The 16,114-nt window shown below is 36.3% G+C and overlaps 1 protein-coding gene across 7 annotated transcripts in view; it reads right to left on the bottom strand.

The window, feature by feature from the left end:
• The window catches only part of LIN52 (lin-52 DREAM MuvB core complex component), a 112,711-nt gene that overhangs the window by 90,607 nt on the left and 5,990 nt on the right, over positions 1–16,114 (bottom strand). For 4 of the 7 annotated variants that reach the window (XR_009496074.1, NM_001102316.1, XM_024997863.2 and 1 more), the window contains 2 exon segments: positions 12,827–12,893; positions 10,230–10,313 (listed from right to left, as the gene is read on the bottom strand). Coding sequence is in view for 6 of the 7 variants with exons in the window: in NM_001102316.1 (NP_001095786.1) it covers positions 10,230–10,313; positions 12,827–12,893 (151 nt within the window). In the remaining variant the exon portion in view is untranslated. 7 annotated transcript variants of the gene reach the window in all.

The following is a 16,114-nucleotide window of genomic DNA, read 5'->3' as shown; positions in this document are numbered from 1 at the left end:
ATGTTCAACTCTTTGTGACCCTATGGACTGTGTGTGTCTGTGTGTGTGTGTCTACGTGTGTGCGTGTGTGTGTATGAAGTCACTTCAGTCATGTTTGACTCTCTGTGACCCTATGGATTGTAGTCTGCTTGTGCACACACATCTGTGTGTGTGTGCATGTGTGTGTCTATGTGTGTGCGTTAAGTTGCCTCAGTCATGTTCGACTCTTTGAGACCCTAAGGACTGTAGTCTGCCCACAGGGTTCCTCTGTCCATGGAATTCTCCAGGTAAGAATACTGGAATGGATTCCCATGCCCTTCTCCATCCACCAAAAAAAGTTGCATCAGCGATTTCCCTGGCAGTCCAGTGGTTAGGGCTCTGTGCTTCCACTGCAGGGGGCACAGGTGTGATCCCTGACTGGGGAACTAGGATCCCATATCCAACGTTGCATGGTCAAGAAATAAAGAAAAGAAAGAAAGAAAAGCTGCACCAAATAATTTGTAGTGCAAAAACAACCTCATCAATGCAGACTACCAGAACGAAGTACCAGGTTTGAATGGGGAAGTCTCAATCTTATTTTACCATAAAATGTTATTCTAAAAACTGGTAGCTGATTAAATTAAGCCTAAGCACTGTCCTGGATTTAGAAAAGGCAGAAGGAATTCCAAAAAAAAATCTACTTCTGCTTCATTGACTATGCTAAAGCCTTTGACTGTGTGGATCACAACAAACTGTGGAATATTCTTAATGAGATGGGAATACCAGACCACATTACTTGCCTCCTGAGAAACCTGTACACAGGACAAGAAGCAACAGTTAGAACTGGACAGGGAACAACAGACTGGTTCAAAATTGGCAGAGGAGTATGTCAAGGCTGTATACTGTCTCCCCACTTATTTAACTTATATGCAGAGTACATTATGCAAAATGCTGGGCTGGATGAATCACAAGCTGGAATCAAGATTGCCGGGAGAAATATCAACAACCTCAGATATGCAGATGACACCACTTTTAATGGTAGAAAGTGAAGAGGAACTAAGGTGAAAGAGGAGAGTGAAAAAGCTGGCTTAAAACTCAACATTCAAAAAATGAAGATCACGGCATCCAGTCCTATCACTTCACAGCAAATAGATGGGGAAAATGTGGAAACTGTCAGATTTCATTTTCTTTGCCTCCAACATCAATGCAGATGGTGACTGCAGCCATGAAATTAAAAGATGCTTGATCCTTGGAAGAAAAGCTATGACAAACCTAGACAGTGTATTAAAAAGCAGAGACATCACTTTGCCAACAAAGGTCCATATAGTCAAAGCTATGGTTTTTCCAGTAGTCATGTATGGATGTCAGAGTTGGACTATAAAGAAGGCTGAGTGTCAAAGAATTGATGTTTTTGAACTGTGGTGCTGGAGAACACTTTTGAGAGTCCCTTGGACAACAAGGAGATCAAACCAGTCAATCCTAAAGGAAATCAACCTTAAATATTCATTGGAAGGACTGGTGATGAAGCTGAAGCTCTAATACCTTGGCCACATGATGCAAAGAGTTGACTCATTGGAAAAGACCCTGATGCTGGGAAAGACTGAGGGCAAGAGGAGAAGTGGGTGACACAGGATGAGACGGTTCGATGGTATCACTGACTCAGTGACATGAGTCTGAGCAAACTCTGGGATATAGTGAAGGGCAGGGAAGCCTGGCATGCTGCAGTTCATGACATGAGTCTGAGCAAACTCTGGGAGACAGTGAAGGGCAGGGAAGCCTGGCGTGCTGCAGTTCATGACATGAGTCTGAGCAAACTCTGGGAGATAGTGAAGGGCAGGGAAGCCTGGCATGCTGCAGTTCATGACATGAGTCTGAGCAAACTCTGGGAGACAGTGAAGGGCAGGGAAGCCTGGCGTGCTGCAGTTCATGACATGAGTCTGAGCAAACTCTGGGAGATAGTGAAGGGCAGGGAAGCCTGGCGTGCTGCAGTTCATGACATGAGTCTGAGCAAGCTCTGGGAGATAGTGAAGGGCAGGGAAGCCTGGCGTGCTGCAGTTCATGAGTTGGACACGACTTAGCAACTGAACAACAACAACAGCAGCAGCAAGAATCCTTCCTGAAATAGCTAAATGAACATACAGGATTAGCAGAAGCAATTACTTGTAGCAAAATAAGCTAAATTTCTTAAAGCTTTTTAGACAGTAATATACTCAATGTGGTCTTCTTTACTTAACAATTTTTTAGCCAATCTTTCCTGTATAGTACAAGGTAATTTCAAACCAGTACAAGTAAATGAATATAAATCAAACTGAGATTTTTATTATATGGTTTATGGGGAAGTGTAATTAAGAACAAATGCATCAAATTCAACCTCTTCATGATAAAAACACTCAATAAACTAACAATAAAAGATAACATCCTCAGGGAACTCCCCAGCAGTCTAATGTTCTCCCAAGGGCCTGGGTTCAATTGCTGCTCAGGGAACTAAGATCCTACAAGCTGAATGGTGTGCCCTCTCCAGAACCCTGCCTCCCAAAAAAGATAACATCCTCAAACTGACGAAGGGCATGTACAAAAAACCCAATATCATACTTAATGTTTTCTCCCTAAGATCAAGAGGAAGACAAGGATGTCCACTCTTGCCACTTCTATTCAACACCATACTGGAATTTCTAGCCAGGGCAATTAGATAAAAATGAAATAAGAAGAAAGAAAAGGAAAAGAAAGGTAAGAAAAAGAAGGAATGAAAAAAGAGAGAAAGAAAAGACATCCAGATTGGAAATGAAGAAGTAAAATATCTCTATTTGCATATGACAATTCTGTATATAGAATATCTTAAGTAATCTACTAAAATACAATTAGAACTAATAAATAAGTTCAGGAAAGTTGCAGGATATAATATCAATATACAAAAATTGATTGTATTTCTCTACAGTAGCAATGCACAAACTGAAAATGAAATTAGAAAAACAATTCCATTTATAATAGCATCAAAAAAGTTAAGACAGGAATGCATTTTAACAAATGAAGTGCAAAACTTATACTTTGCAAACTGCAAAATATTGTTCAAAGAAATGAAAGGAGACTTGAATAAACAGAAAGATATACCACATTCATGAATGACCTTAATTTCATTAAGATGAAAATACTCTCCCTGAAACTAATCTACAGATTCAATGCAATTCCTACTCAAATGTCATCTGACCTCTTTGCAACAACTGACAAGTTAAAATTCCTATGGAAATTCATGAGACCCAGAACATAAAAAAAAAAAAGAAAGAAAAATCTTCAAACAGAAAGACAAAGTTGGAAAACTCACAAATCCAAATTTCAAAACTTACTACAAAGTTACAGTAATCAAAACAGTGAGGTACTGCTGTAAGCACAGATATACAAGTCAGTAGAACAGAACTGAGAGTCCAGAAATAAAACTTCATGTTTATGGTCAATTGATTTCTTACAAAAATGCCAATACAATTCAGTGGGAAAGGAATAGTCTTTTCAACAAATGGTGCTGAAAACTAGATATCCACACTCAAAAGAATTAATTTGCATCCATAACCTCATACCATATATAAAAAATTAACTTAAAATGGATCAAATACCTAACTATAAGAGCTAAAGAATAAAACTCTTAGAAGAAAACATAGGTATAAATCTTTATAATTAGGCAATAGTTTCTTAGGTATGACATCAAAATACAACCAACAAAATAAATAACCGATAAATTGGACTTCATTAAAATTAAAACTTCTGTGTCTCAAAGAATACCTTAAGTAAGAAGATAACCCACAAACTGTAAGAAAATGTTCTACAAATTACGTATCAAAAAAGCAACCTGTTTCTAGAATACATAAAGAACTCTTAAAACTCAATAATTAAAAACAAAATCCAATTTTTAACTGGGCAAAGGACCTGAATATAGTTCTCTAAAAAAGACATACAACTAGTCAATAGGTACATGAAAATATGCTCAATATCACTAGTTATTAGGAAAAATGCAAACCCAAACCACGGTGAAATACCACTCTTCATAATACATCCACTAGGACGGATTTTGTAATAATTTTAAAAAAACAAATAGTAAGTATTGGCAACGTGTTGAGAAATTGGAACCTTCACACACTGCTGATGGGAATGTAAAATGGTGCAGCCAGTATGGAAAATATTCTGACAGTTCCTCAAAAGATTAGATATAGAGTTACCATATGACCCAGAAATTCCATTCCTAGTCATAAACTAAAGAGGATGAAAACATATGTCCACATAAAAACGAGTACATGAATGTTCACAGCAGCATTATTCATACTAGCCAAATAAAGGAAATAACCCAAATGCCCACTAACTAGTGGATAAATATAATGTAAATAACCTAAAAATACACCTATACAGTAGAACATTATTCAATTCTAAACAGAAATGAAGTCTTGATACATGCTTCAACACAGATGAACATTGAAAATACTATGATAAGTGAAAGAAACCAGTCACAAAAGACCACATAATATGATTTAATTTATATGACATGTCTACACGAGACATTCATAAAGACAGGAAGTATACTAGTAGTGGCCTAGGCCTATGGAGTTTAGGGGAAAATGAGGAGTGACTGCTAACGAGTACAGGATTTCTTTGAGGGGTGACAAAAATGTTTTAAAATTGATTGTGGTAATGGCTGCACATCTCTGAAAATACTAAAAATCACTGAATTGTACACTATAAATAAGTGAATTGCAGGGTATGTGAATTACATCTCAGTAAAGCTGTCATAAAAAAAATGAAAGGGAAGAAATGAATCAGAACTCCAAGCTTTAGCTCTAGTTTCAAATTGCATGATCTGCTGCTTTCCCAATCTTCACATTCCATTTAAAATTATTTTGAATATCGCCAGCAAGCAGGTCATCCACATAATTACTAAAATGTTTGTAGCCTTCAAAGACAGGGGTAATTTTTTTTTTAATGGAAAAAAACTGTTGAGAATCAATATTCGATAAGATTTATGACAGTTCAATGGGTCTGAGGAATAAAACAAGACATGTGCTGCTACAACTTACATGACTAAATCATGAACACTGTCCAGGTCATAATAATGCTGTGGGCTGCAGTCCATGGGGTCGCTAGGATTGGACACGACTGAGCGACTTCATTTTCACTTTTCACTTTCATCCATTGGAGACGGAAATGGCAACACACTCCAGTGTTCTTGCCTGGAGAATCCCAGGGACGGGGGAGCCTGGTAGGCTGCCCTCTATGGGGTTGCACAGAGTCGGTCCTGACTGAAGCGACTTAGTAGCAGCAGCAGGAGCAGGGGTCAGGTAGAAGACAAAATCAAACCATTATCAAGAAGCTTCACACTATATTTACTATGTGTGGTTGATCATCCACTATCATAAAAGAAAAATTCCAGACATTATGAGATCTTCAAATGTTACTACTCATCATTAAAACACAAACTATCCAGAAAAAGAACAATTTCCAGAAGCTCCACTTTTTCAGTTTTAAGTGAATGGATTTCATTAAAAAAATCTGCTCATTTCATCAAAAGGCATTAAGGAGTTGATCATTCAGTCATTCAATCAGCAAATACATACTGCATATCTACCATATGGCAGGTACTCTGTGGGTTACAGAAGACAGCTCCAAAATATGATTCTTACCTTCAAGAGCTACAATTAATCTAAGAGATAACACACAAACCAAAAGTCTCCCAAAATGGTAAAAGTGACAAAAAAATGAAACAAATGAACTGCTCTAGGAGCTATCTCGGAGGTCAGAAAAGTGAGTTTACTTTCTAGATCAAGTTTGAAAAGGAAAGGCTGATGAAAGAGGTAGATTCTGGCTAAACAATGAAGGACAAATAAAATTCCTATATTAGAAATAGGTCAGGGAGGGCTTCCTGAGAAAAGGAACAACATGAATTGAATTAAGAAGATGGGGAAGTGTCCCAGGAAGAGAATTTCAAATGCAGACAACGCACGGTATTCTGTTCGGGAGCAGTAAGAAGGCTAGACATTAGGCTCAGCCCAGAGTAAGGGGATTTTGAAAGCCATGTTAAGGAATCTGAATTTTATTGTATGGGTAATGAAATACTACTAATGACTTATGAGTAAAGGACAAACAGAAAGCAAACACTACTTTAGAAAGATTAACCTTGTATTGGTAAACAAGATGGACTGATATGAGGTAGCTGAGACACAAGGAGGGCAGTTAGAAGGTGACTACAATAGTTTTGGTAAAACAAGAAGGACACAGAACTCAGATGGAAGTAACAGAAATGGAATTTTTCATACAGTAAAGGTAGTTTTTTATAATTCTATATATTTCATGGGAATTTCACATAAATTAACTACCCATATAAAGTCTGGGGGCCCCAATCATGAAAAGCTATAAATACCTATATAAAACATTATTGCATTCTAAAACCTGGACACCAAAAGGGTTATCTGAGATATAATCACGTACTAAATCAAGAGGCAGGGTTCATCTTCCAAAAGATACAATCTAGTTGCTATTAGCCCTAGAAGGCTCACATTTTTTCTATACTAACACTAACAATGCTCCAGGGAAGTGACAAACAATCATGTTTTGAGGACAAATTTTTTTTGCATTTTTTTTCTTTCCATCATCTTTATCAGTTACAGATATTTGCATGAAAACAGGATCAGGGGTCCTTGGGGATTCATCAGTTCGTATTGCTTATTTTTCATCCATGTCATCCTCTCAATTAATGCAGGAAGGAGGATTGAGATATCGAAACACCAGATTAGGGTGTCAAGTAAATGTCAACCCCTAGAGTAGATGAATAATCTGTAAGGACAAAAAGGATCTTGTTTTTATGCAAATACCCTATACACAATAAAACAAAGAGGTTATAGCCAAGAAATCCACTACATATCAATGTGATTCTTACCAATTCTAAATTAAAAAACTATTTTCTGCATGTCAACTAATTATTATGATCAGGGAAAATGACAATCAGTTAGCAAAACACTGCTACAGAAACTGAAAGAAAGCTGTATTTTGAACTAGAAAATAATTTCGAGAAATCTCAGCTGTGCTCATAGAACTCATCTGGCAGAAACAAGCATTTCTACAGCATAATTTTGGTTCCCTGCTTAAGGTCACTGAGTTAGGTGACTTCAAACCCCTACCTCCAAAGCCTTAAGTTTTAGAAATAATAAATAATTAATAATATTGATGATCTTAGCTGTGTGGAATAAAAACTGAAACAAACCACACCAAGTTTCTGTTTTTGTGCAAAGACATTAAAATAGATTTACTGATGCTCAGAGAACCAACTCGTTATCCTAAAAACTGATAAAGAATCATTTATCCAGTAAGAAGAGCATTCAAGGTAATAAATAATGAAGAGTTGGTTAAGATAAGGTTCTTCACAGAAAAATCCTAGCTAATAAGAAGGAATGATAGAATTAGTGTAATACCATTTCACAGCTTATAACAAAATAGTGAATCTAGGCAGTTTTCAATGGCTGCTAAAACACTGGTTATAAGGCTGATAGAGAATTTTATGAGTAACAGATCAGGCAAACAATACCTTTACCAATGAATTAATCTTAACATCACAAAGATCAAGACAAGCAGACAGGATGTACCCTTCTGAAGGATGTGTACAACACCATTTATGAAATATTCTTGTCAAAATAAAAATAAAAATCAATCCTGTATCTGTATGAGCTTCTAAATCTAATTACTGGGAAATAAGAAGGGATAGATGGACATATTAAGCACTACCACAGGGATAAAAGGAATAAAATCCAGAATGGGGAAAATTCCACAGAAAAAGTAACAATAATAAATGGCAAAGGAAAATAATAGGGAGGTGGAACTATGCCAGATTAAAAGAAACTTAAGAGACATATTAATCAAATATAGTACACCTTACTTAAATCCTGATTCAAACCAACCAACTATATAAAGACAATTATGAGTGAACCAGGGAAATATGAATTCTGATTGGTTATCTGATGATATTAAACAAGTCTGTTAAAATTCTTTAGGCATAATTAATAGAATCGCAATTATACTTAAGAAAAAAAAAGGAAAGTCTTTGTCTTTTGGACTCACATATGAAGTTATTTAGTAATGAAACAATATGATGCCTGAGATTTGCTTTAATTATGTATGTTGGCAGAGGTTGAAATAGATTGGCCAGATGCTAACTATAAAACCAAGTCATCAGTATATAACGTCAATATTCTACTTTCTCTCCTTTGGTATATGTTTGAAATTTTTCATAATAAAAAGTAGAGAAAAAATACTTCATTATCTTTCTCAGCAGGAAAATAGGAAAAGAAAAACTAATCAGAGGGAATATAGTAATTTCATCTACAACTAACTAGAGACAACACTGTTGATAAATACATTCAGTAATATAGCATCTTTTTGATATAAGCATAAAATTTTATCTCTCTTTTGAAAAAACTTTATTTCATAAGAAAAACTGACATAGATAAAGGATTGATCACTGTGATCATTACAGCATGTATTATCCAGAGCTAGAAACAGAATCAAGTTCTACACTGTATAAGTCTCGCATTTATGAATTTAATAATCATGGGGTTTTCATTATAAACCCTTGAGGTCTGTGACATACATGGTAAAGAGTAATTCTGCCGACAAGCTTCAGTCACGAGAAATAAATGACTAGTATACAGAGGAGTTAGGGAACAAGTGCACATCGCAGACCATCTAGCAACCGTGTCTCAGAGCAGTCTGTGGCTCTCTGCTCCTTGATCCATGAAGTGATTTTAAAATGTTTTCTTGGGAAACAAACGTCAACTGCTAATGATAGTAATGGAAATAAAGAAAACAAAAACAGGACTAAGGAAGTGCTATTAGTCGAAAATTGGTAGTTTTAAATTAAATTTTAAAGTGAAATGTTGAATTGGTAGTAAAATCAATGATGTGGACAAATCCACTGCATGTTCTATAAACAAGAGAAACAATTTGTTAAACTGCTGTTGGGAATTACATTAATCAGTACAAAACAATTTTGAAGAAAGTTATAAGCTACAGTAGTCTCTCAAAATTGTGCATTTATCAAGGTCTGAGGAAGTACCTACCCAATGAGAACAAAGTTCTAACACTCTATGTTGAGTATTTCTTTCAATTACAAAGTGAAAATCTTCTACAATTCCTTTTCCAGTTTTATAATGAACAGAGTATGGAAAGAAATATAGTTAAAAATCATTTTAAACTAAAAGACTGGAGAGCAGACAGGAATACAGAATTTTAAAAGCATTACTCATACTGGCAGATTACATTCTTGGTGTGTTACAATACCCTTCCTTTGGGGAAGCAATCCTCCCCAAATGCATTCCACATGATCTGAGTCAGACTTAACGGTTCCAATCTGCATGTGCACCCTGGCCCCAGGCTGGCCCATCTCAGTGCTCTATGCTACCTGGCTAAAGGACTTGGTTCCAGGAAAGGTATGTAAGCCAAGATGGAATAGTCAGAGGCCCCCACAGGACCTTTTCTGGGGAATTTTCAGAAAACATCTTCTTTCCTTTGGGATTACAAGATTTAAAGACATATAAACTGGAGCTCCTATTGGTCACCTTCCTGAGTGCAAGGTCAAAGAATAATAATAATGCATGAGTGAAGCAGAACTCTGAGATGTAAAACAAAAGCAAGAACAAGAGCACATTCCTAAGACATCACTAAGTGTCATGGATCTGGGGAGGGATGGACTGGGAGTATGGGGTTAGCAGGTGCAAACTATTACATTTAGAATGGATAAACAAGGTCCTATTATATAGCACAGGGGACTATATTGAATATCCTGTGATAAACCATAATGAAAAAATATAAAAGAGAATGTATATATGAGTATAACTGCGTCACTTTGCTGTACAGCAGAAATTAACACAACATTGTAAATCAACTCTACATCAATAAAAAGTAAGTCAGTAAGAGTCAAGGATCAAGATATGCTCAAAACTATTTCTACTCCTAGAATTTTGATTTATGTGAATAAAATCCTTTTGCTTAAGCTAGTTTGATTGGACATTCTATCACTTAACACTCAAAGAGTTTCCAATATACTTTCACTGTACAGAGAAAAATAACTTGCAACCTAGTAAACTCAGTAATTATTCCAGCTCACTCTATCGTAAAAGGCTTACTTCATAGATTACAGTGGCTTCTTACCTTTAGAACACCTAATAAAGATACTTCTTGAATTATGCCCGAACGCAATCATGAAACACACAGGATGGCCCCTAAATAAATGTGATCTGGGTACTCACACTCATCCAGCCCCAACTGATAGGCCAGGTTCTGAAGGCCTCGTACCTTCTCCATCAAGTTAGCTGTGGTGAGGCTCCCCAGTTCTGAAACAGAATCATTCACTTCAATACCATTTCTTTCTTTCTTTCTAGTAACAACTCACATGGGTTGCAAACCCTTGCTATAAAAGTTTTCAAACTTAATTACTACTGAGTAAATAGAAAATGGATCCATATCTCTTCCTATCCACTCACTCACCCTAAACACACAGACATACAAATCAATGAATTTTTCCACCACTGCAAATGCCTCATATGAACTTACCCACTTAATGAGAAGAGAGTTAGCATAAATACAATAGCAATTATGTGTTTTATCCTGAGGATCCTTTTATATCATTCACTTTGCCTATCATACAAGATGAATACACTAATATGGAACCTCGTGATCGGACACAGCACTGAGAAAGCCTACAGACAGATCTTTGACTTGCAGTATGGACACCATCTCCACCGTCATTCACAAGTTCTCACTGGTCCAGCTGATACTTCCCAAGTGAAAAGAAAGTGCGTGTGAAAGTCACTCAGTCATGTCCAACTCTTTGCAACCCCATGGACTATACAGTTCATGGAATTCGCCAAGCCAGAATACTGGAGTGGGTAGCTGTTTCCAACCCAGGTAGATCTTCCCAACACAGGGATTGAACTCAGGTTTCCCACATTACAGGCGGATTCTTTACTTGCTAACCACTATGGAAGCCCAAGAATATTGGAGTGGGTAGCCTATCCCTTCTTTAGGGGATATTCCCGACCTACCCAGGAATAGAACCAGGATCTCCTACATTGCAGGCGGATTCTTCACCAGCTGAGCTACCAGGGAAGCCCTTCCCAGGTGCAATCCCTAGGTCAGGAAGATCTTCTGGAGTAGGAAATGGTAACCTGCTCCAATATTCTTGACTGGAAAATTCCATTGACAGAGGAGCCTGGCAGGCTACAGTTCATGGGGTCTCAAAGAGTTATATATGACTGAGCATACATACACAATATTTCAATTAACAATAAAATAGCAATGATACACTAAATAAAATAGTGATAAAAAGTAAATAAGAGTCAAGGATCAAGATATGCTCAAAGCTATTTCTACTCCTAGAATTTTTACTTATGTGAATAAAATCCTTTTGCTTAAGCTAGTTTGATTTGACATTCCATCACTTAAAACTCTAACAGTTTCCAATATACTTGCACTGTACAGAGAAAAATATATATAACCTAGTAAACTCAGTCATTATTCCAGCACACTCTATCATAAAAGGCATACTTTGTTTAGGAAAAAAAGACTAAATATTAATCCAAACTTTTCCGTCAAATCAAATGCCTATAAAAATTGTTAAAGTTTACCAGAAAAGAAGACAGTAGACTTAAAGTAAAAACTTACTTTTCGAGATTTGCATTTAAATAGCACCAAATTACTTTTAGGTTTAAAACATAAGTCAATCTGCATAAAATATAATGCTCTGATCCTTTACTAAAACTTTGAAGTTTCCTTAGAAAATACATGCTGATGGAATATTATATAAATGTCTGTTTGGAACATTAAAGCAATGAACCTGAGATGCCCTTGAGACTTAATTTTCCCCTGGCTGGAGGAGGGGATCTGCTTTTAAGTATTTCACGCAGAACAATAAATTACTTCTGAGATCAAATAGAGGTGTTATTTTCTGCAACTTATCACGCCACAATTATTATCTATATCTGGCATAAGTAGACTTTCTCGATCTGTTCGGCTGCTTAAATAGCTTAAGAATCCCGGATTTTCTACCTTAACTTCAGTCTATTACTTCACTACCATCATGAATCTTACCACTAGAAGGATAATAAAAAATTAAATAAAGTAGAGCAAAATCAAGGAAAATTAATGTTTTTTAATTTAAATTTCTACTTTGTGGTTGAGTTCCAAGTCATTTATCAAATATTCACTACTTACAGTATTCTTTGTTGGAGAAATTGATGAGACAGAAAGAACTAAAAGACAGGTCTTAACCCACTCCAGGGTTGTCAATTAATAGTACTGCCAACAATAGATGGCAGTAAATCCTAAATAAGCCACTTGTGTTATAGCAATAACAGACTAGTCTTAAAAAGATCAGAGTTTAAATTTTAACTCTTTCTAATAAACCTTGGTTTAAGTTAACCTCTGAAACTTAGATATCATACTTAACTCAAAGAACCTTTATGAGAATTAGAATGAGAAACTTTACATGAGAGCTTTTGATTAACTCTGAGCATCATACAAAATAAAGTTAATATTACAGGAACTTAGCAGCAGCAGCAATCATTATGATTGAGTCTTGAATTGGTAAGATTTCTACACATGAAAAAGTAGAGAAGGGCATTTAGCAGCAGCAGCAATCATTTTGATTGAGTCTTGAATTGGTAAGATTTCTACACATGAAAAAGTAGAGAAGGGCATTTATATATGAAAAACATGAGTATGATGGCTAAACAGGCAATTTGAAGCCAAGAATACTTGTAAGGGAATAGTGAGAGAAAAACTGTTAAGGTGGTATGTGGAGGAACAAATGTCAGGTCAAAAGTTAAAGGTCACCAGCACTGCTTACCTTTCAACATGTCGATGTCATCACGTTCTATTTCAGCCATCCATTTGGGTGGAGAGCTAGTAATAGGCTGTCAGAAAATAATATATCCATTCAGACAAACGCAAAGTATGAAGAGACCCTACTCTTCTTTCTTATAAGAAAAAGAGCTTTTCACACAGCTGTCTAACTCTGAAACTCCATGGCCTATAGCCCACCAGGCTCCTCTGTCCATGGAATTATCCAGGCAAGAATACTGGAGTAGGTCCCTTCTCCAGGGGAGCTTCTCAACCCAGGGATCAAACCTGGGTGTTCCACATTGCAGGCAGATTCTTTACCACCTGAGCCACCAGGGAAACCCTTGAAAACACTGGCAAATTGTCATTTCAAATACCCAGACTTCTCCAGGTTCAGATATGGCCTACACAGAGAACCCTTACAAAACAATACTCTTCATCTTTAAAAGCTGGTTTTAAAGAAATAATCTTAGAAAATTAGGTCTGACTACTGTTACTGCTATATGTATAACAGATTGGTATAGTTATTGGTATAACTTATTGGAAAGAAACTACTGGAAATTCACAACTACTGAAAACCTCCAAATGAACTGTTTGAAACAATAATCAGGAAGTACCATTTGCTGACGGAGAAGATTTTCAAAGAAGAACCAAGAATAAGAAAATCTTCAATCTGAAAAAGAGAATACTGGAATGCTCATCACTTAAAATTTCATTTTATTGTAAATGTTATAGAAAACTTTAGAATTTTAAGTTTCTTCTCATTCCTGATAGTGAACTTACAAAATATCAAAGAGAGCTCATTCTTAGAACAGCTTTGGCATAACAGCCTTCAATCCAGGCTACACATGAGAACCAGCTGCATAACTTTAAAAATATACAAATAACTAGGCCATTACCCAGATGCACTGATTCAGAATATCAGAGTGTGGGAGAGGGTCCAGTGGGAAGAACTGAGCAAGGGCATTACATATCTATTTTTTAAAAGCTCCACAGCTGGTATATCAACAATTCTGATGAGATTTCCCTTCAACTTTGAGCCCTTTTCCTTTTCTTAAACTGAAGTATAATTGACACATACCATTATATTAGTTTTGGGTGCACAGCATAAAAATTCAGTATTTGTGAATATCGGGAAATGACTGCCACAAGAAGTTGAGTTGACATTCATCACCATATATATGGCTACAAAAGTTTTTTTCTTATAATGAGTGAGCCACCAGGGAAGCCCTAAGATCTCTTAGCAACTTTCAAACAGGCAATACAGTATTATTAACTACAGTTATATTATTAACTGTAGTTACCATGCTGTATATTATATCTCCAGGACTCATTTATGCTTTTCCTTTTCAAAAAATTCACTTTTACTTGGTACTGTGTGATAAGTAAAACACTTTACATGCATCATGTCATTTATTTTCCAAATCAACCCTATGAAAAAGGTATTATTATCCTCCTCATTTTACAAATTAAAAAAACAACAGATGTTTAGGAAGATTATAAATCACTTCCCTCAAGTCATAGAGCTACTGGAACCATGATTCAAAACCCATGAAGTCTGAGTTCCAAAACCACTACTCTACCTTCCTTGAAGGTTTTAGGTCAAATTCACCACTTTTACCCCAGTAGGGAATCAGAATATTCCAGGAGATCTTAACCTGAGGCCCTGGGATGGCCCTGAACCCCTAGAAACAAAACTCAATACGTATGTACATACTTCTAGGGAAAAGGTATAGATATTTCATCAGATTTTCAAAATACACCATGCTCTAATAAAAGTTTTAAAAACCACTTATTTATGTTTACAACTCAAAGTAGTTAGTTGTAACAAATATAATTAACTAAAAATTCAGTATGAATGAGAATTTATGAAAACTAAATCAAATCTTTCTATTTAACCTACTAGACAAAAGTTGATCTAATACTAGCTACTGTGTATTGCTTATTAGTTCTTGGTACTATGCAAAGCATTTTATACGCATTATGCCGTTTTATACTAAGAAGCCTATGAGACAGTATTAGATGAGAAAACTAAGGCTCAAAAATGTTAGGAAACTTGCTCAGGTCACAGATAGTGAAATAACAGATTCAGGATTCAAATCCAAGTGTATCTGCCTTCAAAACCCTATGCTACCCTTCACTCATGCTCAGGGCTTCCTATATGTTAAAGTCACACACTCCAGCTTTCATACAACCCTACCTTCTGGAAAAATAAAAGAAGCTACAACAAGGTCCCTTTGAACAAATATGTTCATGGACCCTGAAAGCCACAGGCCTTAATATTTAACTCAGTATCTTTAACCCTAACTAAGTTAACCTTTAACCTAATGAGTAGAGAATGTTAAGCATATGGTAAGGTACTAAGAGAGTTAATTACAAATCCCTAATCTATTAATAGGAACAGCATGAGCTTTGGAATCAGACAGATCTCTGCTCAAATCCTAGCCTGTCACTCACTAGGACTTGGGCAAGTAACTTAACATCTAAGCTTCTCTGCTAGTCAGTGCTTCTAACTTTGGGCACAAACGCTTCTAAGTATGTATAATAAGCATGGATGCTAATAAGTAGACTTATAGGTTCAAAGCCTGGTTTTGCCATATATAGCCTATAATCTTGGGTAAACTACTTAACATCTCTGTGCTTATCTGTCTGTAAAATATGGATAATAATAGTACCTATACGTCATATGGGTTTTTGTTTGTTTCCTGGCCACATCACACAGCTTGCAGGATCTTAGTTTCCCAACCAGGGACTGAACTTAGGGCCAGGACCGTGAAAGCACTGAGACCTAACGACTGGACTGCTAGGGAAATCCCCCTCATATGGTTTGGTAAAGACTAAATAATGTATGTAAAGTGCTTACAACAGTGCCTGGCATATGGTACACATCGTGTACATGCTAGCTAACATCATAATCATCCTATCTTCCTGGTTGTGGGAATATATAAGAGAACATATCTAGGGCATCCAGTGCAATGCTTGCTGCCCCAGGAAATGGAAAAGTTGTGGCTCTACTCAATGTCTTTCTTCGGTTTCTGATGAGCCACTGAGAAACTCCTCCAGGGAGGTATAAGTTAAAGTCATAATGCATCACATAAACAAAAGAGAAACACTTCAAAATCATGGTTTGGGCCAAAAGAATATTGGCATTACATTAGATATTTCAATTGCTTTACCTTAACATCGTTTAAGCTGAGAGAAGAGGCTAATAGCCAAAGGTCAAAATATCAAAATACAGCATTAGCATCATTAACATGACGATGATATAAACAGACTTCCAGGGTTGTAGTTACAA

This window comes from Bos taurus, chromosome 10 (genome assembly GCF_002263795.3).
Source record: "Bos taurus isolate L1 Dominette 01449 registration number 42190680 breed Hereford chromosome 10, ARS-UCD2.0, whole genome shotgun sequence".
Lineage (NCBI taxonomy): Eukaryota > Metazoa > Chordata > Mammalia > Artiodactyla > Bovidae > Bos > Bos taurus.
The sequence above is the reverse complement of the archived record's forward strand: the minus strand, read 5'-3'. Positions and strand labels throughout refer to the sequence as shown.